General features: G+C 58.0%; 2 protein-coding genes across 4 annotated transcripts in view; one reads left to right on the plus strand and one right to left on the minus strand.

Moving 5' to 3' along the window:
- ITPK1 (inositol-tetrakisphosphate 1-kinase) overlaps positions 1–3581 on the plus strand; it is a 161992-nt gene extending 158411 nt beyond the window's left edge. Inside the window, exon 11 of the mRNA XM_079914618.1 lies at positions 1434–3581. Coding sequence (XP_079770744.1) covers positions 1434–1792 — 359 coding nt within the window. The 3' untranslated portion in view covers positions 1793–3581. The remainder of the gene's footprint in view (positions 1–1433) is intronic.
- A 3670-nt stretch (positions 3582–7251) lies between these two features.
- CHGA (chromogranin A) lies at positions 7252–20214 on the minus strand. Of its 3 annotated transcripts, none has more exons than XM_079913107.1 (8): positions 20000–20214; positions 19136–19182; positions 16762–16855; positions 15873–15941; positions 13137–13235; positions 11168–11587; positions 9954–10426; positions 7252–7723 (listed from the first exon to the last, which is right to left on the minus strand). In XM_079913107.1, the coding sequence occupies exons 1-8, from the start codon at positions 20043–20045 to the stop codon at positions 7640–7642; spliced, it is 1332 nt and encodes a 443-aa protein (XP_079769233.1). In that variant the 5' UTR covers positions 20046–20214; the 3' UTR covers positions 7252–7639. The 3 variants fall into 3 exon arrangements, with proteins under 3 accessions (XP_079769233.1, XP_079769232.1, XP_079769234.1); XM_079913106.1 differs by having other exon boundaries at positions 11162–11587; XM_079913108.1 differs by lacking the exon at positions 11168–11587.
- Positions 20215–21548: the final 1334 nt, after the last annotated feature.

Genomic DNA, 21548 nt, shown 5'->3' on the forward strand with positions numbered 1-21548 from the left:
CATGTAGCCGGGGGCCAGCACTCGGTGAGCCTGGATGAACGCTAGCCCTGGACGTTGTCACCATACCCACCGTCACAGTGAACACGTGTCCACCTGCTGATGGCTCTTGTGGTGTTTGGGGCTGGTTACTTAACTCTGTGCCTCCATTTCCTCATCTGGAAAATGGGAACAGAGGGTTGCGATGATCAAGTGAGGGCGTGTTGAGCAGGGCAAGTGCTGTGCATGCCAGCATATACCCAGTTTTGTTTTTCCCCTGGGCGCCTCTGCTTGCCCCTCTCAGCCTCAGGCTCCCTCAAAACCACAGCACTGTTTGCTGGACACGTAAGAGCGTGCACAGTGAGGCAGCCCCATCTGCCTGGCCCCTGGGCAGCCTTTTCTGTACGAGCTAACGCACCTGCCCAAGTCCGAACCTTCATTCTCCTGCAGCTCGTGCCAACGGCTGTGAAGACCATCCCCGAGGACGTGCGAGGGGTCGGCACCTCTCAGCACCAGGCCTGGTGTCAGCGATGGGGTCACATCCCGGGGCCGGGGGTGGTACCTGGGCCCCCTCCCGATGCAGGCACGCTGTCCCTTTTTGGGGACCTGCTTCCTGTCCCGATCACTGTTCTTGCAGCTGTGTGCCCGGTTCTCATTGCTGCAAATTGGTTCAGGCAGGCGGGGGCGGGGGCGCCCACCCCGTGTCGAATTTCTTTCGAAGCAGCTTTCAGAAGTCAGCAAAATCCTCGAGCCAGATCCGAAATTTGCTCGATGGGTGGCTCCGAGGACTGCTTGCTGACATTCGCAGTTGCATCTGTGATGGGAAACGCAGGCCCCAGGTGGGTCCCGGCGGTTTCTGTTCAGGAGATCCGGGCCCGCTTGTTAGGGAAGCCGTGTTAGTGCGGTGGCCTTGTTGGGGGGTGCGCAGAGTATGCAGCATGGCGGGCCTCCTTGCAGGTACTGATACTTTGGGGGTGAGAGGGAAATGGACTCAGTTCCAGGAGCAGCTGCTGTTGCTCAGGCCTCACCCACGTTCCAGCCCTCCCAGTCCTGCCCACAGGAGCCCCCCTTCCCCCGTCCTCAGTTTACACACAGGGAAGCTGGAGCTGAGCCACGTGGAGGGGGAGGGGTGTTTCTGATTCAGAGCTGGAGGAGCGGGCCTTCTGTCCTGCCACCTCTGGCCACTCCACCTCCCCCGCATGATGGCATCAGACCACGTCGGGAGGGGGGTGATTAAATGAGATGCCGAAGCTGTGCTCAGCAGGGACAGGGCGCTTTCTCAGCGGCTTCTCACCCTCCGGGGGCAGCCGAATTCAAGGACTGGCCCCTCGGGGCCGCACGCACGGGGCTTGGAGTCCAGGCTGTGTGCACTCGACCAGCCCTCGAGGGCCCGGGAGCCCCTTCGCGCCCCCCGCACCCACCTGGCTCAGCGTGCTGTCTGTCTCTCCCACCCCCAGGCTACGAGGGCGTGAGCGAGTTCTTCACGGACCTCCTGAACCACATCACCACCGTGCTGCAGGGCCAGAGCGCGGCCGCGGCAGGCACGGGGGACGTGGCCCCGCTGCGGCACAGCAGGCTCCTGGCGGAGCAGGCGGGTGGCCTGGCGGCCGAGCGGACGTGCAGCGCCAGCCCCGGCTGCTGCAGCAGCATGATGGGCCAGGAGCCGCCCTGGACGGCCGAGGCCGACGTGGGCGGCGTGGGCGCGGGCAGCACCTCCAAGCTGCCGCACCAGAGACTCGGCTGCACCGCCGCCGTGTCGCCCAGCTTCCAGCAGCACTGCGTGGCCTCGCTGGCCACCAAGGCCTCCTCCCAGTAGCCACGCACGGGGCCCGGGACCCTGAGGGGCAGCGCGGGCTGCAGAACACACACACGCTGGGCGAGCAGCTCCCGACGGTGACGCTACTACTAAGAATTCCCAAGGATCTGATTCTCCTTCTCCTTCTTTTTTTTTTTTAATTTTTAACCTGATTCTCTGATGTCATGATCTACATGAGGGGTGGGGGTGGGGACAGAAGAGAACCCCAAGTGGTCCAGCCTCGCGGAAGAGGGACAATCCCGCCTGATTCCTGCTGTGCAGATCTCTCCACTGAGTTTACACACGCTTGTGTTTTCAACACTAGGTCTGAATGTGAGGTGGGGTGTGCATGCGTGCGTGTGTGGGGGTGTGCGTGCGTGTGCGTGGTCGCCGTGCGTGTGTGAGTGCCCGAGCACGTCCACGTCTGTTCTTCTCAATGGCTGCTGTGGCCCAGGCCTCGGGGACCCTGGAGCAGGCCATCCCTGGTCAGGCTGTCGGCGGCTGAGCAGAGCCAGCAAACAGTTGCCCGTCTCTTCTCTCCAAGCCGCCACGCCAGGCCCGGCCCCGTTTCCCTTACCGCTGGCTTAAAGCCCCATCCGGTGTGCAGCTGCCCCCTCCCGAAAGCAGGAGGAGCCAGGGGAAGCAGGAGGCCCCAGCTACCATTTCCTTGTGGATTCCACGCAGGGAGTCTGGGCTGTGGTCCACCTGCTGCCCGCTCACGAAAGCAGAGGAGGAGGAGGCTTCCCTGGGAAGGCCACAGCCCTGGGTCGGCTGCCTTTCTCCACGTGCAGCTCCCTGGAGTCCACTAGGCCCGTCAGCACGTGTCCCACGCAATGGGGCCTCCTTCCCTGACCAAGCGCCACTGCTCCCTGGACCCGGGAGGAGCCTGCCTCGCTGGGAACCTCTGGGCTGATCCTGCTTGTGCCAAGGATTTGTGCTGTGACTTTGGGCCAATCATTCCAAGAGTCGCCGGGCAGTCATGACCAGGGAACTCAAGGGCAGGCTTGACGCCCTAGCCCCTACAGTGCAGCCTGTGTCTCCGTGACGTCAACCCAGATGAGCGTCTCCTTGGCATCGAGGCGATTTGGGGCTCTCCCCCCAGGCAGGAGGAGGCTGCGCGTTGCTCCACACCTGCCCAGAAGGCCTGATCCACCCCTTTCATGCTCGCTGCCAGCCCCAAGCACTAAGCCAGCCAGGTGCGAGGGGGCTCGCAGCCCCAGAGGCAAGAAAGCACATTACCCGCTTCTCCTATTAGAGTCACCCCAGCCCCTGATGGCAGCAGACAGACCACCAGCTGATCAGTCCAAGCCCGAGGTCCAGGCAGGCCGGCAGCCCCCTTTGCAGAGAAGGGGATCAGTGAGGGGCTTTGTCAGTCCTCGGGCCGTGTGACCATCTGGCGGGATGCATAGGGCCCCCTGAGCATAGCCTTGTGTCTTCTCTCATCAGTCCCTCTTGAGGAAGAGGAACAGGCCTCTGGGCCGTCCTGCGTGGTCCAGGGAGGATGGACTGAGAGCGGCCGCTGAGCTGGGCGTTCAGACACCTTCAGGCCTGGTCAGCAGGGACGTGGCGGTTGCCCACTTTGGGAAAGGAAGGGCTGGGGGGAGGGCGGCTGCCATCAGAAGTGCCCAGCTGTCCTAGAAACCACGGGCCCTCCGACCACCGTGTTTACACGACTTGAGTGTTGAACCCTGATTATAATGTCTGTACGTCGCCTTTCCTAGCCTAACCCCAAGCGCCGGGGGAGCAGGAAAGCGTGGCCGGCCTCTTGCACTGCTTTGTCTCCAAAATAAACTACTGAAATCAAACTGCATTTCACACGTGTTTACAAAACGTTGCTAAAAGCCTGTGCCCTCTTCCAGTCTTTTAATAAAACAGCTTTACGTTTTTGAGTAAAATTCCAGTCCTGATCGAGTCAGGACAGGTCGGGAGTGCAGGGTGACCCGGTGCCAGGCGGGGCCCCTGGCCACATCGTGTCCTGTTTAATCGATGCCTCCCCTCCAGCTCTCACACGTCAGCGTCCAGGGCCCGGATATCAAGTAACTGTTTTGCAGTGACGTGGCACTTTCCACCAGCCTCGATGCGGGTGGCCAGCAGGGTGGGGAAACCGAGGGGCGGGGTTAGGCTTCATAAAGGCCCAGGAGCTGCGTGGTGGGTGGTGGGGAAGGGACTGGCCACTCTCGAGGGCATGTGCGGGCCTCTCCCCGGGCCCAGCGTCTCTGCAGGGGTGGAGGGAGCTGTGTCGGGAGCGTAGACGGGGAGAGGGTTGCGAGCAGCAATGAGGTCTCCCCAAGCGACCCCCATCCTCAGTGTCACCTGATGCACACTGACCGGGTCCCAGGACACCGGCCATGGAGTCGGTCTCCTCTTAGGTCTCCGTGTCCCTGGCCCTGGGGCTTCCGCATCAGGGGAAGACAGACCCCCTCAAGGCCCTCAGCCTTTGCGGTCTCTTCTTCCCCAGGGCTTGGTGCTGCTGCCTCTGGCCACTCTCAGCACCTTCGAGGGCCCGTGGGGAGGCCCTGCTGTGGTGTACACGTGTGGTGCCTGGAGCCGGCCCTGCTGGCATCCCGGGGGCGGTTGGGACTCTCCTCCCCAAGCTGTTTTGCCAGTTGGTGGGCCTGTTGGGGGCCATGCCCTGCGGCACCTGGGTGGTGGTCAGTGGCTGGGGCTGCCGAAGGGCTCCAGGAGTAAGTGGCGGGGCCACGTTTTGCCTGAGGCCTTGGGTAGGTTCCGAGGGTCCCTTGCAAGGTCTCTGCCCTCGGCAGCCTGGAGCAGAGGCTGCGGGCCGGGTTCTGCTTGCAGGTTGCATCATGATGTGGTTCCACGAGCACTCAGCCCCAACTGAGTATAGAAGCTGGATGTCTCCTCCCCACGAGAGCGCGGGGGGCGGGGGGATTGCCCTTGGAAGCATGGGTTTGCAGCGCGGGGTGGGTCGGGCTGGACCAGAGATCCTGCAGCATCACCTGCAGGAGACGGACGCAGCTGGAGTCCCCGGCGAGTTTATGTGGGGCATTGTCTGAGTTAATGCCATCAGTGAGGGAGAAAACAACCTTGAGAAAGGATTCCTCTTTACCCAGAGGACTGCCATGTGCGCTGTATGGAAGGTTGAAGGACCCTGGCAGGAAGCCATCCTTTAAGCCAACTGGGAAGAGCAGCTGTTGTCTGCCCTGCGGCCCCTCTAGGACCGAGGGACACTGTGGCGCCCTGTCCTTGCTGGAAGACTGGTCCTCAGCTCAGGGACTCGCAGGCCGCTGGCCACACAGAACCATTGAATGGCTTCACTGGTGTCCCTGGGGTTTGCATCCGCCCTCCCCTCTCCACCCTAGAAACTGACCCTTCACCCAGCGGGATCCCCGACAGCTCGTCTCTCTTCCCGGGCCATGGCTCAAGGGCCCCTGAGCTCCAGAGACCTTGAGCGGCGTGCTGGCTGTCCTGAAGGAGCACAGCCCCTGCACGTGGCTTACCACGAGGTAGAGAAGTACATCCACCCTTGACGAAGGTTCTGGCCTCCTCGGTGAGCCTGGCCGCGCCCTGATGCCGCACACACCGCCCTGCCCGTGCCGGAGCCTGAGCGTGAGATGCTGCGGCCGAGGCCTCCAGACGGGCGGTTCTCCTGTCGGTCCTGCCCTCCGTGTGCGAGGCTCTGCCTCTGCCCCTTCTCTGCACAGCCTTGCCAGTGTGATCTTGGAATGGCCCTCCACCCACATGCTGTTCACTGGAGAGCCGACTGTTGGCATGGAAGCACCCGGGCCCTTTTCCTTCTGGTTCCGACCACCAGGCCCCACCCAGACCACCTGGGGCCTTTTCCAGAAATGGTTGCATTTCCCCTCTACTTCCAGAGTTGCCCATGACCTGGCGGCTTGGAGGGCCTGTCTCTTTTCCACAGCCAGACCAACCTCGGCTTCCAGGGCTGGCGTGGATCCCACTTCTGTGAAGCTTGCTTTCTCTTCCGAAAAGCTTCTCCCACAGTGATTTCACCAAGACGTTGGCAGTTCCAGTTCCGGCGCTGACACCTGTGCTTTGTGACAAATGTTTGTTTCAATCCTGTTCACGAGCCACGTTTGCCAGAACCCCAAGCTGGCTCGTACTTAACGTGTGTGCATACGTGTATATGACGTTTATGTGAATCTATATGTACTATGTGTAACATCACGGCTTCTGTAAAAACCAGGAACCTCTGGCTCTCTTGACTTGGTTGCACTTCTGCCCCGTGTGTTTATGAAAACACAGGTGGCCCATCTCTGGGATGGGGTATCTCAGGGACAAGGTGTCCTGTGTTCTCTTTATTTGCGAAGTGGTCTTGGTGGTGGGTGTCCTGATAGCTGACTAGTGGAATACAGTTAGTGCTGTGTTTGTTATTTCGGTCATTGTTGGGGATGGGGTGTAAACCTGCCCCTTTGAAACGTGTGAATAAACACCTTATGGCGCCAGCTCTTTGGAGGGTGTCCCTCTGTGCTTCAGGGGGTGAGAGGCGGCAGCAGCCCCCTCGCCGGACTCAGGAGAGGCCCAGACTTGCCAAGACCCCTCAAGTGACTTGTATCGCCATTGTAGTGGTTTTCTGGTCCAGGCTGTCTAGACCCTCGAATCCTCACCATGATCCGGTGAGGAGGTCCTAAGTATTGTCCCCATTTTATAGATGAGGCTCCAAGGGCACCAGGAATGCTTGTCCAAGCTCTACAGCCAGGCTGGGGATTCCAGGCCCACATTCTCTGGGCAGTGTGTTTCTTGAAGTCAGGGCTTGTCCGGGCCATTTCTGTGTGCCCAGGCCTGCCGGGCCCATAGCAGCTGCTCACGGGTGTTTGTTGAATGACTGAATGACCGGCCCTGATATTCAGCTGGTCCACACCAGTCCAGCACACCAGCCTGTCTGTTCCGGTTGCATAATCCTGCAGCCCCCGTGGTTAAACGTTTTGGGCATCATTCCTGCCTGTGACTTCGATGAGTCATGTCACCCTGTGAGCCTCAGTTTGCTCATTCTCAAAACTGCGACTAAGACTGCCGTGCTATAGTGAACCATTAAGTTCAAGAACTTCAGACGCCCCAGAGTCCTGTGCACGTATCAGGTCAGAGGGGATGACAGATTTATGCCGAGGGGGGCCTGCAGCTCAGAGGCCCAGGTCAGGAACTCCAAAGCTGGCTGGGGCCTGTGGCCTTGGTGACAGTCACTAACCAGGGCTTGTCAGGGCTTCCACCCAGCAGAGAGAGAACAGAGGCTGTTTTCCCAAACTGGCCCCGCCCCTGCATGGCCCAGCTCGTGTGTGGCTGGGAGATACGGGAAGAGTGTGTCAGCACCATTTTACAGATGAGGAAACTGATGCTTCAAGCAGCAATGTCACTTGCCCACGATCCCCTGGCTGGAAAGTGGCCCAGAGCCACCCCAGGGGAAGTGAACCTCACCTTGTCCTTTTGCCTGAAATCCAGTCCATCCTACCCCACTTGGAGTCAAGGCGGGGGAAGGTTCAAAGAAACAGGAAAGAGCCCAGAGCAGATTTATTTATCCTTAGATAAATTTTGTACAGAGTATGTTAGAGTCAGGAGTTCTCAGCTTTCACCCAAAAGTCAGAAGTTATTGCAGTTGTGCCCAGTGGCTCTAATGGTGGAAGGGAAACTTCGAGAAAGCTGCCCGTGTTCAGAGAGAGGAAAATTGTTTAAAGTCAGGGGTCCGCCCTGCGGGGGCCACACTGGGGCAGGGGTCAAGAACAGGAGGAAAGGAGCGTAGGGGCAACAGGGTGGCTTGGGCTTGGGCAGGTTGGGGGCGGCCTCCCTACCGGAAGCAGCGCCCGGGCCATCTGGCCAAGACCTGCAAAGGGGACAACAGAGCCAGGACCACAGGGTGCCTCGGGGCCCTGGCTGGTGGGGCCAGCCGGCGCCTCAGCCCCGCCGCAGCCCCTGCAGCTCGTGGGCCACCTTCTCCAGCTCCGCCTCGATGGCCGACAGGCTCTCCAGCTCCTGGTCCTAGGAGAGAATGTGAAGAGTCCCACGGGGACTGGCCCAGGGAGCCTGTGCCAGCAGCATGGGGCATGCAGACAGACTGGTTGTGCCCGGGTTAGCTGTGTGGCCTTGGACAGGTGGCTTTGCCTTTCTGGGTCTCAAGGGCCTCATCTGTTCCATGGGGACAGTGATGCCACCCTGCGGGGCTGCTCTGAGGGGCACTGGGCACAGAAATGTGCCCTGGTGGACGCAGGCCCACTGCCTCCTGAATGGCTCTGGGCAGGCACGTGGAAAACGAAGCCTCCGGTGCCCTTCAGAGTGCCTTCCAGTGCCCCGACCCCAAGGCCTAGACTGTGACGATGGCTTCCTGGGTGAGGCCGTGCCTGGGTTTCCTGTCTGCCACGGGCCTTCCTACCTGAGGAGTCAGCAGTCTGTGGCCCAGGTTTCAGGACGTGAGACCTGCCTAGGGCTGGGCTTGCATCCTCAGTCCCAGTCACTGGGTGCCCAAGCTCCAGCTGCCAGGGTGGTCCAGGGCAGCAGGGGACCCTCTGGGACTGACACCCAGAGAGCATGCCCTCAGACTCTGAGCAGGGGTCAGGGAAGGCCACGCCCCAGCTTTGACCTGAGAGGGGTGGTCTTCCTGGGGTCCCTGCCTGATGCCAAGCAGAGGGCACCCACCTGGGGCCCAGTCAGAATAGATGGATGATGGTTGTCATGGAAACAGGGACCCCAGAGGCCCCCATCTTGGAGTAGCCCCCGGGCAGGAGTTCTGTAATTCTGGGGCTGTTTCTAAGATCTTTGGGCTGAGTGGATGGGGCCCTGCTCCGTCCTGTCCACAGGACTCAGGGGTCCCCGTTTCTCCGCCCTGCAGTCCAAGGCTCTCTCTGCCTGTGGAGAAGGGAAGCTGGAGGGTGCCCCAAGGCACCTGGCTCTGTCCAGCTTCTGTGGGTGGGGAAGGCAACGATCAAAGGTGCCCAGCCTTGGGGAGGGGGGGGGCAGGCTGCTGCTTCCTGGAGCCCCGTCCCCTCAGTCCTTGGAGACATAGGCAGGCGACCTCTCTTAGCGCCAGCTCCCAAGAAGGAGGCTTCTTCCTCTCAGGCTGCTGGGACCCTGGTCCCAGGCCCAGGGAATGGCTCGGGGACCCAAGGAAGGGACCACATCCTCTTCTGGGTGGGCAGAGAAGAGCACTGGGGCCAGAGCCTTAAACATGTCCCACCCCCATAAGGCCCCGATTCCCACCTGGGCACTGAGGCCTGAAGACCCCCCCAAGGCCTCCCCCAGCCCCAAGGTGGTGTCGCCAGCCTGCCCCAAAGTCCCATCCCATCCCCTCCTATGGGACCATGTCCCTGCACCCCACTGAGCTTCCCAAGCAGCCCTGGGCATGGCCAGGTTTTCAGAGCTCGCGTGCATTCTGGTCATGATAATGAGGTGAGCAGAAAAGACTTCTTACCCCCTTTTCACAAATGGGGCAACCGATGAGGCTCAGAGAAGGGGAGTGATTGGCCCAAGGTCACCCAGCTAGGAGGCAGGACCCAGGTCTTCTGGCACAGGTCCGTGCCTTCCCCACCCATCACCACCAGGCCCTGAGGTCCAGCTGGCCCTGCCCCTGCTGCCTTCGCCATCGGGGTGGGAGGCAGGGCCTGAACCTGGGAGGAGGGTGTGGTTGGGCTGCACGGGGGCCAGGAGAGGACATGGCTGGAGCAACAGTAGGGCCTTCCCAGGATGCCTCCAGTGTCCCCTCCTGCCGTGCCCTCCCAGCTCTCAAGGCCAATGCTGCCCTGAGCCTGGATCCTCCAGGCAGCAAGTAGCCCTCCCCAGGCCAGTCCCTGCCAGGTCTTTTTAGTTTCCAAGCTCTCTCCATCCAAAGCTCCAAGCTCCACCAGTCAGTCACTCCCTTGTCCTGCTCCCAAGCCTGCAGAGGCTCCCTATTGCCTTCAGGACAAAGTCCCTGCCCAGCACCTCTGGGAACAGGCTTGACTCACCAGCTCTCCAGCTTCTGTCTCCTGTCCGCCAGCTTTCCTGGGTGCCCCCCTCCATGAGCTGGGGTTCACTTGTCCCCCTGACACACCCTTTCCCTTGTCCCTTCCCAGCTTCCCAAGAGCCCCCTGTCTGAGTGCCCCTCCAGTCCCAGACTCCAAGGGGGACAGTGTCCCCTTAGTGGTGCAGGGGCCACATGTCTGGTTGCAGCTGACCCCCAGCTGGGCCCATGCTCCCGGGGCCTGGCCCAGGGCCGGCTCCCCCCACCCATACCAACCTCTGGTCTGCGGTTGGCGCTGCCCTCCTCCTCTTTCTTCTCCTCCGGGTAGCCACGCACCGGTAGGGGCAGGCCCGCCTCGACGCTGTCCTCCCGGGAGGATGGCCTCCAGCCTCGTGGCAGCTGCAGCCCAGGACCGCTGAAGTCGTAGCCCCGGGCCCGGAAGGAGAGCTTCATGGCCCGGTCAGGGTCCTCCTCCGCCGCCTCCCCCTGCGGCCGCCTCTCGGCGGTCAGCTCCTTGTCCAGCTGGTCCATCGCGCTCCGTCGCTTGGCATCCTCCCACTCCTTGGAGAGCCGCGCCTCCCCCTCCTGCTCCGGCTGCGCGCTCTTCCCGCCCCGGAAGAGGCCTTGCGGGGCCCCTGCCGTCGCCTCCTCCTGCAGGCAATGGTCCCGCTCCCCCTTCCCCTTGGGGGACGGCGCCTCCTCAGCCCCAGTCTTCCCGGCTCCATCCACAGCCAGAGCCTCGGGCCAACCTGGAGCAGGCGGTGGACAAGAGCAGGGGAATGAGGGAGGCACCGCCACTTTCCCCGGTCCCTGCCACTCCCCGGGGCCTCTTTGTGGCCACGGTTGGGACCACAGACCCCGTAGGCGGGGTCCAGCTCAGCCCCTCACAACGGATTCCATTGGGAGGGAAAAGCCATCTTGACACCGTGCTTTTCAAGACCCACTAAAGCTCTGAGGGGTGGGTTGGCCAGAGTCTGCCTCTTCCTTCGGCCCTCTCACCCCAGAAGCCCTGACCCGGGGGTCACCCACCTGCGGAGGGAGGGAAGACCCTGAGCAGGGCCTCACGAGGAGCCAGGGGCTTTCCTAAACCCTGGGTGAAGCTAACAGTGTCCCCAGACCAGCCTGTTGCCACCTGTCATGCTGTCCCTCTGTTCCCAAAGCCCACCCACCCACGCTGCAAAGTCCCTCTCCCCTCCGGGGGTGGGGTGGGGGTGCTGGGGAGGGGCTATGGGGAACAGTGGGAGATGCAGGGTTTTGGAGTCAGACGAGCCTGGGTTGGAATCTCAGCTTTTACACAAATCAGCTGTGTGACCATGGGCAAATTACTTAACCTCTCTGAGCCTTGGTTTCCCATCAGGCAAATGGAGATAATACCTACCTTTCAGGGTTGTTGTGAAGGTGGAATGAGATTGTGGGTGAGGCCCCCCTCCGTCCCATCCCCCTCTCCCCGACACATTTGTTGGTGTCTCAGACGTCATACATACTCTCACCCCTCTGCATCTCCTTGTAGCCGAGGCTCGGGTGGGGGTTAAGTGCTGCGGTGGGGGCGCTTTCTTCCTCCGGGACAGCCTCCTCTCCAGCCTCGGCCTCCTCTTCTCTCTTTGCCTGCTGCCCTTGCTCGGCACTCAGGCCCTTCTCTCTGCCCACTGGACCCTGGGAGGGGCCCTCACTGTCCTCCTCGGCCTGTGGGCCTGGGTGTTTCTGGCTGGAGAGGCTGGCTAGGGGGTGGGTATTGGAGGAGGCCTCGTCCTCCCCTGGGGCCTGGTTGTCCTCCTCAGCCTTGGACCCCTGCCCAAGCTCCGGGGCGGCCTGAGGCCTGGGTCCATCCGCATCTTCACCATTCCTCTCCACCTCTTTAGAATCTCCTCTTTTTTCCATAGCATCCTTGGAGGACATCTCTTCTGTCCCCTCTACAGAAACAACAGAGCAAAGTCAGGCCCTGAGGACCAGGCTGCATGTGGGATCTCCCCAGAGACCAATTTCATATCTTAGCCACTGTATCTCTTGGCTTCCAGTAAGCCCAGCCCAAGACACCCATGAGAGAATTAGGGTTGCCCTCTCCATGTCTAGGTTTGACCTGAGCGCAACTGCATTATGTTTCTTTCTCTGTAATTCTACCTCTCGAAGCAAGATGTGATTTTTTTTTTTCTAAAAAGACCTTGAAAATGACCCCAGAAGATAGAGCCTTGAATTTAAAATTAAGACAGCAGTTGAATTGCTGTGTTATCTTGGGCAAGTTCCTTAACCTCTCTGTGTAAGAGGCACCATTACTGCAACTTCATTCTCCCCTCTGTGCAGGTATTCTGTCTTGAGCATCCTGTGAAAGTGCTCAATTCCTCAATGTTTGTCAGGTTTCATTAAAAGGTATTTTCTTGTAGCTGCTTTGAAGACAGCCTTCTAACTAGTAAAAATCCCTCGCACTGCTAGAATGATCACTGTGGAACAAGACACTACCAAGTACATTCCATCATTTGACTCCAGGACTCCAGGTGGAAAAGCTCCCATCCCCATTTGACAGAAACTCCAACCGATTCTCAGAAAGGTAAGGTGGCCTGTCTGTGCTCACAGTCAGCAGTGCTGAGCCTCGAACCCGAGCTTCCAAATGCCAAGTACCGGGTGCTCTTTGCACTGACATGTGGCTGCCACCCCCATTCATGCTACACTATTCCCCTCCTACAGCCCATGGCGGACATCTAGAGTCAACCAGACACTCATTTCCATGGAGCCAAAATGTGGGAGTCCCTGCTGTGCCCCAAGCAGCCACTAGGGTGACAGCCCTGGCCAATGCAAGGGCACCTCGGCCACACCAGCAGGCTTCCCCTCTCAGCCCCGACAGAAGACCACTGAGATCCCCGCTCTTAGGAACTGGCCCTATTCACTCACCTTCCACATGCAAAGAGCAGGGCTGCAGGGGCAAGTGTGTGGCTGTTTCTAGGCAGAAAGGTGAGTAACAGAGCATCCCCTTGACCTAAGCCATGATCCGTGACCCCTAAAAGCTCTCTGGTTTCAAGAAAGATGATCCAGGTTCATTTAGTGTTTCAAACCTACCCCTCTGGGATCCTGCTGCCACTTGGCTATGCTAAGGCACCACTAATTCCCAGGAGGGCAGGCGCTGGGGGTGGGGACCCTGTTGCGGTGGCCACTGGGAAGAGTCGAAGCTGCCCATCCACCAGGCCAGAGACTTCCTGCCCGAGAGTGTCAGTCCCTGAAGTGGGCAGATGGGACCGATCAAGGGCTTTGGAGTGAGACAGACCCAGAGTCACATCTCCAATTATGCCTTGGGCAGGTACTTCAACCTCCCTGGGACTCAGTTTCCCCATTTGTAAAGAGAAGGAAATATGAGCTACCTTACAGGGCCTAAAGGAGGGCTGCTGACTCCCAGGAACCCTCGATCTATCATAAGTACTGTTATTTTCATCCTCCCTCCCCTGGTCCCTGGCCAGACTGGTCGGCACTGACCCTTCAGCTCGGCCTGGTCATTCTGCTTCTCAAGAACCTCTGAGAGTTCATCCTCGTAGCTGCTGTGTTTCTTCTGCTGATGTGCCCTCTCCTTGGCCCCTGTATGAAAAACGGAGAAAAATGTCCCATTTGGTCTGAGCTCCACATGTTTGCCTGTGAGAGGGAAGGCCACTGTTTCCTCATCTGTAAAGTGGGCACATCATGTTCTGGGCTTGCCCAGTGAGAGACTGAGGGGGTAGGAGCTGGTGGGGGGTGGTAAGGGCTGGCCGCCCCCTCCTGGCCCCATCACCTCTCCAGACTCCATTTCTCACCTAAAATAAGAACAAGCCCTGCCTGCTGGCTCATGGAGCAATAAAGGCGCAGATGGAGCAGAAGGTCCCAGGGGCAGAAGTAGAGAGCGGAGGGCGCTCAGGACCTGGCTGGTAGCTAGGGGACCCTGCAGCAAGAGGTGATAGTGACTGCTTGTCCCCTCATGGGGGCTCTTGATTCAGGCAACCCCTGTTCCCCCGGACCCCGTAAGCCCAGGCTGAGCTCTTGTCTGCATCCAAGCCCGGGGTCAGCACCAGAGACCCTTCTCCCTGCATCAGCCCCTGCATCAAGCTATGCTGTCTGCTCTGTCTCTACCCATCCCTGGTTCTTGATGGTGGCCCGGGCCAGGCCAGCTCTGCAGCTGGTGGTGATTTTTTCCCATGATGAGAATTTCTGGGGTGGCCAGAGCAGGCTGACATGGGGGCTGTGGGCCGGAGGTACGTCCAGATCTGGCCCCCGGCCGACTGGGGTCCACACTTCTTGGTTAATTCCTTGCTCTGTGACCTTGGGTGACTTGGGCGATCCAAGACCTGGTTGTTCATCTATAAAACAGGGTTGCTGCATGGTAAATGCTAGGATAGAGCTGTGCAGAAGACATGAGAGTACAGAAGAGGGAGTGGGTGGATGAGTGGATGTATGGATAGATGGACAGACAGACATATAGATCTATCCCATACTCTTTTTTTTTTTTGCGGTACGCAGGCCTCTCACTGTTGTGGCCCCTCCTGTTGCGGAGCACAGGCTCCGGACGCGCAGGCTCATCGGCCACGGCTCACGGGCCCAGCCGCTCCGCGGCATGTGGGATCTTCCCGGACCGGGGCACGAACCCGTGTCCCCTGCATCGGCAGGCGGACTCTCAACCACTGCGCCACCAGGGAAGCCCTATCCCATACGCTTTTTTTTTTTTTTTTAAAGTTTTAAAGTCTTTATTGAATTCGTTACAATATTGCTTCTGTTTTATGTTTTGGTTTTTTGGCCATGAGGTATGTGGGATCTTAGCTCCCCGACCAGGGATCGAACCCACACCGCCTGCATTGGAAGGCAGATTCTTAACCACTGGACCACCAGGGAAGTCCCCCCATACGCTTTTAATAGAAAATAATAATGTACCTGTATACTGGACACTGTTTATATTAGACACACACACACATATGTGTGTGTATGTGTGTAAACAGATGTTTCAGGACACATTCCCTATAGTAGTCTCCATTGACATTATATTTAATTATTTAAATGCAGTAAGTCAGTCACTCAATACTTAATTTAAAAATTATCATACTGCACTCCTAGCAACGATATGCAGTGGATGTTGTCTTCCAGGAGGACGAGCGAGTGAGAGAAAGAATGGCGTGCTAACTTGGGGAGGGTCTCAGGGAGCCCTCCTGCTGTGGTTATTTTCACTTGCCACCTCCCCAGATCCCTCTCCATTCTCACACATGGCCCAGTCTGCCCCAGAAGCCTCAGAGTGGGGGCCTTCCCTAAGCCCCAGCAGCCTTCATGCCCTCCACCCTAACCCCATCCAAGACACAAGCCCAGCCTTAAAGATGGGCCCTCACTTTCTTTGGAGGGAGACGCAAGATTCATCCTTGAGGGCCATTCTCAGGGAGAGGCACAAGGGTGCCTATGGCCCTGCCCCAAATAAAAGCCACTTCCCACAGGGAGTCAGCCTGGGGCAGATGCAGGGCCAGAACCCATTGTTTCCAATTTGCCAGGGAGGCCTCTGTGCCTCACATGAACCCAAGATGGAGCCTGGGGCTGGGCAGAGCAGCTAACTCTGTGGGATGACATCAGCCTAACCCTCCTTCCCAGCATCCTATCCAGGCTCTGCTTGAACATCCTCAGTGACAAGGAGCTCACTACCTCACAAAATCACTCCATTCCCAAGAGCATCAGTAGATTTTCTTAACCTCTTGGAGAAAGCCATGTCTCGCTCTGAAAGCACACTGAAAGTCTGGTCTGTGTTTGGGGGCAAGCAAGACCCTGCTTCTCCCATCTCCCCCTTGAGCAGAAGCTCACGAGGGCAAAGGGGCCCCTCCTCTCTCCTGGAGACCAATTTTCTTTTCTGTTAACAGAGAAAAGGGATCCTCTCTGCAACCTAGTCTTGAAAGTGTCCCCTCTAGTGTCCCCTCTAAAGTGGCTGAACTCCAGAGACCATGGGGTATTAGAAGAGCTGCATCTGGTCTTGGGATGTCCTTAACTTACTATGTGACCTTGGACCAGTCACTCAACCTCTCTGGGCCTTGATCTCTTTAATTACATAAATTATAGACCGGACCAGGTGGCACAGAGGACCCCACCTTGCCACCCTATAATTAAAAGGCAATAACTGGGTATCAGAAACAAGACCTTGCTCAACCTTCCACCGTGATTTTCTGACTCTCGGTTACCGGAATTTACTCAGATTCGCGTGCAGCGGTTGGAAAATACCTTGGAGAGCGAGGTCTTGGAGCTCTTTCAGCAAATTCTGATGTCGCAGGATTGAGAGGATCCGTTCATCTGCAATGAAAAAGAGTCGTTACGGGTGGTTTCCAGAGAACGGCCCAGAAAGAGATTGCCATCAATATTTTCAGCTGAGCACAAGGAATTTATTCTGGAAACTCAAAACCTGGGTGGTAGCAGCAAGATTGGGTCTTGAGATAACACTTCTGAAATGACCTCCCTTCCACGGCATCTCTCCATCTGCTATTGTATCAGAAAGGTCCGCCACAGTCCCTGCGCCCAGACCTTCGCCAAGAGATGGCAGCCCCTGAGGTGATGCAGGGGTGTCTCTAAGCACAACATGTTCTCTCATCTCCATGCCTTTGCCTGTGTTGTCCACGCCACCCGGGGTGCTCTTTCTTCATTTTTCTACTTACTGATTTTCAACTTTTATCTTAAAGCCCAACCCCAACGCTAATGTTGGATCTATCCAACATTGACTGCCTGCTTGGAAAGCTTTGTCCTTCTCATGCCCACCCACCCACAGTGTTCTTTTATTCATCGTACATCTAGAGGGTATCTACCGGGTGCCAGGGGTTGTTCTCGGCACTGGGGATATAGCACACAAAGCCTTGTCCACAGGGACCTCACATTCTGGCGGCTTGCTGTTTCTGCCCAGGTTCTGGTTAATTGTGTTCATATCTGTCCCTTCGGCTAGTCTGTAAGCTCTGGGCTCACAGGGGCTGTAAGCCCTTCATCTCTCTATTCCACCCTGCACAGGCCTGGCTGAGGCAGGCACTTGGTCAGTGACTACTGAATTCCATCCGAAACCACACACCCATGTCCTTGCCCCCCAGCCCAGCAGGCAGCAGCCCCTCACCCCAAGCCTGGCCCATACCTCCTCGGAGTGTCTCGAAACACTCCTGGCTGACAGGCATGGGGCTGGGCTTGGAGAGCGTGTCAGAAATGACCTCCACGATGCACTTCATCACCTGGGAAGAGATTGGGGCAGGTTGGGGCTGCTTTGGGCATGGGGCTCAGTTCCCTGAAGTTCCAGGGTAAATTTCTATGGAGGACATAAGGACATTCTCTTGTGTCTTTAGGAGTCCATGGACACCTAGTTCAGGGGCACAGCTCTGCTTTCTTAGCTACATAGTAACAGCAATAGTAATAATTAAAAACAAAACCAAAAAACCTTACACAGTGCTTACCAAGTGCCAGGCACCCCAATCACCAGGCCGGCAGGAGCCCCTCTAAGGTGAGGGTGGGTAACCTGTACCCTCTCATCCCAAGGGTTTCTCTGAAGATGGGGAAGCTGCTCCTGGGCATTAGAGGTGTGTCTTTAGACTTGCAGATGCCCAAAAGGTCAGCTATCTCCAGGAGGCCTTTCTGGACCACCCAGTGGAGAACAAAGACCTTTCCTGGCTCTACCCTGCCTGGAAACAAGACTTGGAAAACTCTCTCTAGATATCCATGGTGCTGTCACATGCAGGGAGTGACAGCCTCACAGTCTGGCTCCATAGTCACCCACCAGGTGAATCCCCTGGCTGGATGTGGGCACACATCCATCTGCTACATCTGGGTGTCCATCCCAGGCCGACAGCAGCCATATCTCTGAAAGTCTTGTCTAGTGCCCAGCAAGGCGCTATGGATAATCAGGCAGCCAATAAGTGAATGATATCTGAAGATGGTGCCAACTGTAGTGTGATATCCTAGCTGTGTGATCTTGGGCAAGCGACTTGACCTCTCTGAGCCTCAATTTCCTCATCTGTAAAATGGGAGTGAGAAGACCTTCCCAACTCCCCTCCCAGGGTGATGAGGCACAGATGGGAAAATACTCTATAAAGTGCCACACACACCCAGGGAGGGAATCACGACTCCCAACCTGCTTCAGCTGCCTGGAGTTGGGCAGAGGAGCAGGAGGTGTCAGACACGCAACAGGCAACACTGGTGGGGAGTGGGGGGGGCGGTGGAAGGCTGTGTCTACGGGATGCCAAGGCAGCCCATCCAAAGATCCAGGATGGCAAACCGGCAAACAGGCTCTACGGTAGTCATGGCATCCTAGGTTAAAACATGCAGGTCTTCACCAGCTGCTCCGGTGTCTCTGACCCCAGGCTGCTGAATACAAAGTGTGTCCCATAAGGGACCTGGCAGGGAGGCGCTTATAGCCTGCACCCTATATCTCCCTGCAGCCAAAAGCCTTGCACTGGGGAAGTCAGGTAACCACCAGTCCATGAGGACAGATTCTGGGAGAGAGGAATTGGTTATGGGTCCTAAGAGTGATGGGGAGGTCATGGAAGGAAGCTCTAGGAATAAAAATGCTTATTTACCGAGGACCAACTATGTGCCAGGTACTTCACATGATTCCAATTCCTTACAACTCCCCTCAAAGGAAATATTATTATAGACAGGAAAAGGGGAAGCTCAGAAAAGTTAAGGAATCTTCCCAACATCACACAGCTACAATGAGTGGTATACGTTTAAATTTAGGGCTGTCTGTAACTAATGAATAGGAAATGAGCAAACTGAGGTTGAAATCTCTTTGACGTTTTGGGTTTCAACTACAGCCTCTCTGGAATAGAAGAAAACAGCTCCTGAAAAGGCAGGGAGTAGAAAGTTCTCTGACTCCCAAGTGGAGGTATCTGTGAACATCAGAGACTGGAAAAACAGCCCCAACTCAGACATGAATGAATTTCGAGTATACACCCAACACAGAGTGTCTTTTGCTGGCCACAGAAGCCCCCATCAGTGTCTTCTAAGGCCCTTTCCTGGGTGATCTCCACCAGCAGCCCCAACTGGCTGGGACCCTGGGTGCAGGAGCCATGATCAAGAGTGTTCTCACTGTGGCCCTTTGGGAGAGCCAGCCAGGGCTTTAGTGACTGGGGGACGGGGCGGGTGTGTTGCTGGCAGGGCTCTGGGGAAGAGCAAAGCGGGAGGCCGGAGCCAGGCAGACGACTGTTCCCGCAGGTCGGTGGACAACCACAGCCTCAGAGAAGTCACCCCCGCCAGCCCGTGGTGGGCCTGTGAGATTCGGAGCGTTCAAGACAGGGGGCCTGGCACCTGGGCCCCGCGGGTAAGACACAGGCCCCATCGGGCTGCACACCCAACTCAGAGGAGGCGGGGGAAGGCCCCACAGGAGGAGAACAGGGAAATCTAGCAGACTTTGATGTCTTCTTTCGGCGAAGCCGTCCCCAGGCTCAGCAGTCGCAGTGCTGGCTCTTGGCTTTATGCTCCTGGCCCCCATGCCGGGGCATCCCCGCACCCCTTCTTACCTCAGTGTCCCCTTTATTTATAGGGCTGTTCACAGGGAGGGCAATGACTAGGAAGAAAAAGAGAGAGCTGGGGTCACTCCTCTGCTCCGAGGGAAGAACACGGTCCTTCCAGACTGGTTCTATCAGGCGCGCTCCCTCTTAAGACCACCTCCACCCAAATGAGATGCTGAACTGATTTTATTTCCCTTCCCCAGCTGCTGCCCCCCCACCCCCACCCCGGAGGTGGCTCCCAGAGGCTGCACTGAGAGCCCTAACCCTTCCCCTTGGGAAAGCTCGTGCTCTGGACGGGGTGTGTGAGCTGAAAGCAAGAGCTGTGCAAACAGGCCAATGGCTGAGTGGGATCGGGCTGGGGGAGGATGAGGGAGAGGCAGAGAGACCCCAGAGGTGACAGAAAAGAGGGTGAGGGGAGCGGAAGAGATGGAAGAGGAGGACTGTGACGGGGGATGGGAGAGGTAGAAGTCAAGGGTAGACAGACGGGGGCAGAGGGAGGATGCAGGGGGAGGCAGGCGAGTGGGGAGCCCGCATTGGTCCTCCCACCTACCCCGATGACCTTGGTCGGCCACGACGCAGAGCCGGCGCCGGCCCTGAAGCAGCCCAGACACGGGGTGGGGACGTCAGGGGACCCTGCCCCGCGGGGTCGGGAGTCCGAGTCAAAGAGTCAGGCCTGCGGGATCAGCTCCCGGGCCCCTTTGCGGGGTCGGGTGGGAGGCGAGGCGCTGTCCGTGGCGCTGAAAACTCGCCGCGCCGGAGGGAAGGCATGGAGGAGCGCGCGGCGCTGCGCGGTGCCCGGACCTCAGGGCAGGCAGGGCAGGAGCAGGCAGGGGCGCCCGGGACCCTCTCCCCCAAGGCCCCGCGCTCGCTCACCTTGCCCGGCGCAGAGTAGAAGCGCTAGGACCGCTGCGGAGCGCATGGCGAACCCGGGGCGCCGAGCAGCTGGCGGTCTGGGGCCGGGCGCGGCGCGCACTGGGGCGAGGGGTGGCTGGACTGGTCGCTCCGGGCGGCCTCGGCGACACAGGCGCGGGGATGGGGGTCGCAAGGTCTCTGTGTGCGTCCGCCTGTCGATCCGCCCACCTCCTTTCCCGTCTGGGCTCGGGCACTGCAGCAGTGGCACCCTCGCGCCCCACTTATATACACCCCGGACCCCGGAAATGACGTCATAGGACCCGCCCCTACCCTCCGGGGGTCTGGCCGCAGTTCGCAACACCCCCAGCCTCACGGCTGTTGCCGATGGCCACTGCCTCTTGGGTGAGGCAGCGAGGCGGATATCTGACTTCCAAGAGGCGGCACGGGGGACTCAGCGGATCGTCCACCCCTCGACAGCTCCACCGACTTGCTGTGTGTCCGTGGGCAAGTCACCTCCAGTCTCTGGACCTCGTGGGCCGCCGAAGTGCGCTGACGTCCTGCCAATTCTAGCGCACCACTCCTTGCTCCTGAGGGCCCCCTCCTGAGGGGGTCTTGCTTCCTCGATCCCACTGGCTGGAGGCATGCTTACCATTCAGGGCTCCCTCAAATATCTAGGAGGCCGTCTAGAGGTCCCCGATCCCTTGTCTGAATCAGGCCTCTCTCTCTGGCAACCCAGTTTTGTGCTTTCACGATTTCTAATATGCATTTATTTATTTGAATAACGTTTAGTCTTCATTGCTTTCACAGTCCTGAGCAGGGCACCTGACAGAGTAAACGCCCTTAACTGATAACTGTTGAATGTACTGATTGAAAGTTCAACCCACAGATGAGTGAATCCTGGGCCTTGGCCATTGTTGGACAGCACTCATGGGGGGTGGGGAGGGAGGGGTAGGGGACAGTTCTTGATATCAAGCCGAAATAGAGGTCTTTGTAACTTGTACTCATTAGACCTCGTTCAGCCCCTTAGGATCACCTTCTTGTGGCTGATAGCCCATTTGTGTGTTTGAGAACAGCTCTCACATCCTCCTGAGTGTTCTCAAAACCTGGATGGTTTGTGTGTAAGGCTGGTTTCCTCGTTTGTTTCTCTCTGCCCTGAGGCCCTTATGCTCCGGCCACATTACTGTTCTCACCCTTTGCCACCTGACCCCACTGTCATAGTGAAGCGGGTATCTGGGCAACAGTTTGGCATCAGCTGGCATCGTCCAAGAGCCCCTCCTTCCTGTAACAGTCCCCTCCCATCTGCTGCTACTTCCCACTTCCCACCCCTAAAGGAAAAGCTGGCAGAAGCTCAAAAGAGACTAAAAAGGTCCTGTTCATGCAGGTATTCATTCATTTAACCACTGTTTGTTAATCACCTACTATGTGCTTAGGACAGCTCTTAGCTGCTGTAGGTATGCACGGTATGTCAGGTGGGGACAAGTGCTGTGGACAAAAATGAAGCAGGGAAGGGGGATGGGTGTGCTGGGGGAAGGGATTGGGTTATATTTTAAAGAGGGTGGATCTAAGGAGG

Source organism: Stenella coeruleoalba (genome assembly GCF_951394435.1).
Source record: "Stenella coeruleoalba genome assembly, chromosome: 2".
Taxonomy (NCBI): Eukaryota; Metazoa; Chordata; class Mammalia; order Artiodactyla; family Delphinidae; genus Stenella; species Stenella coeruleoalba.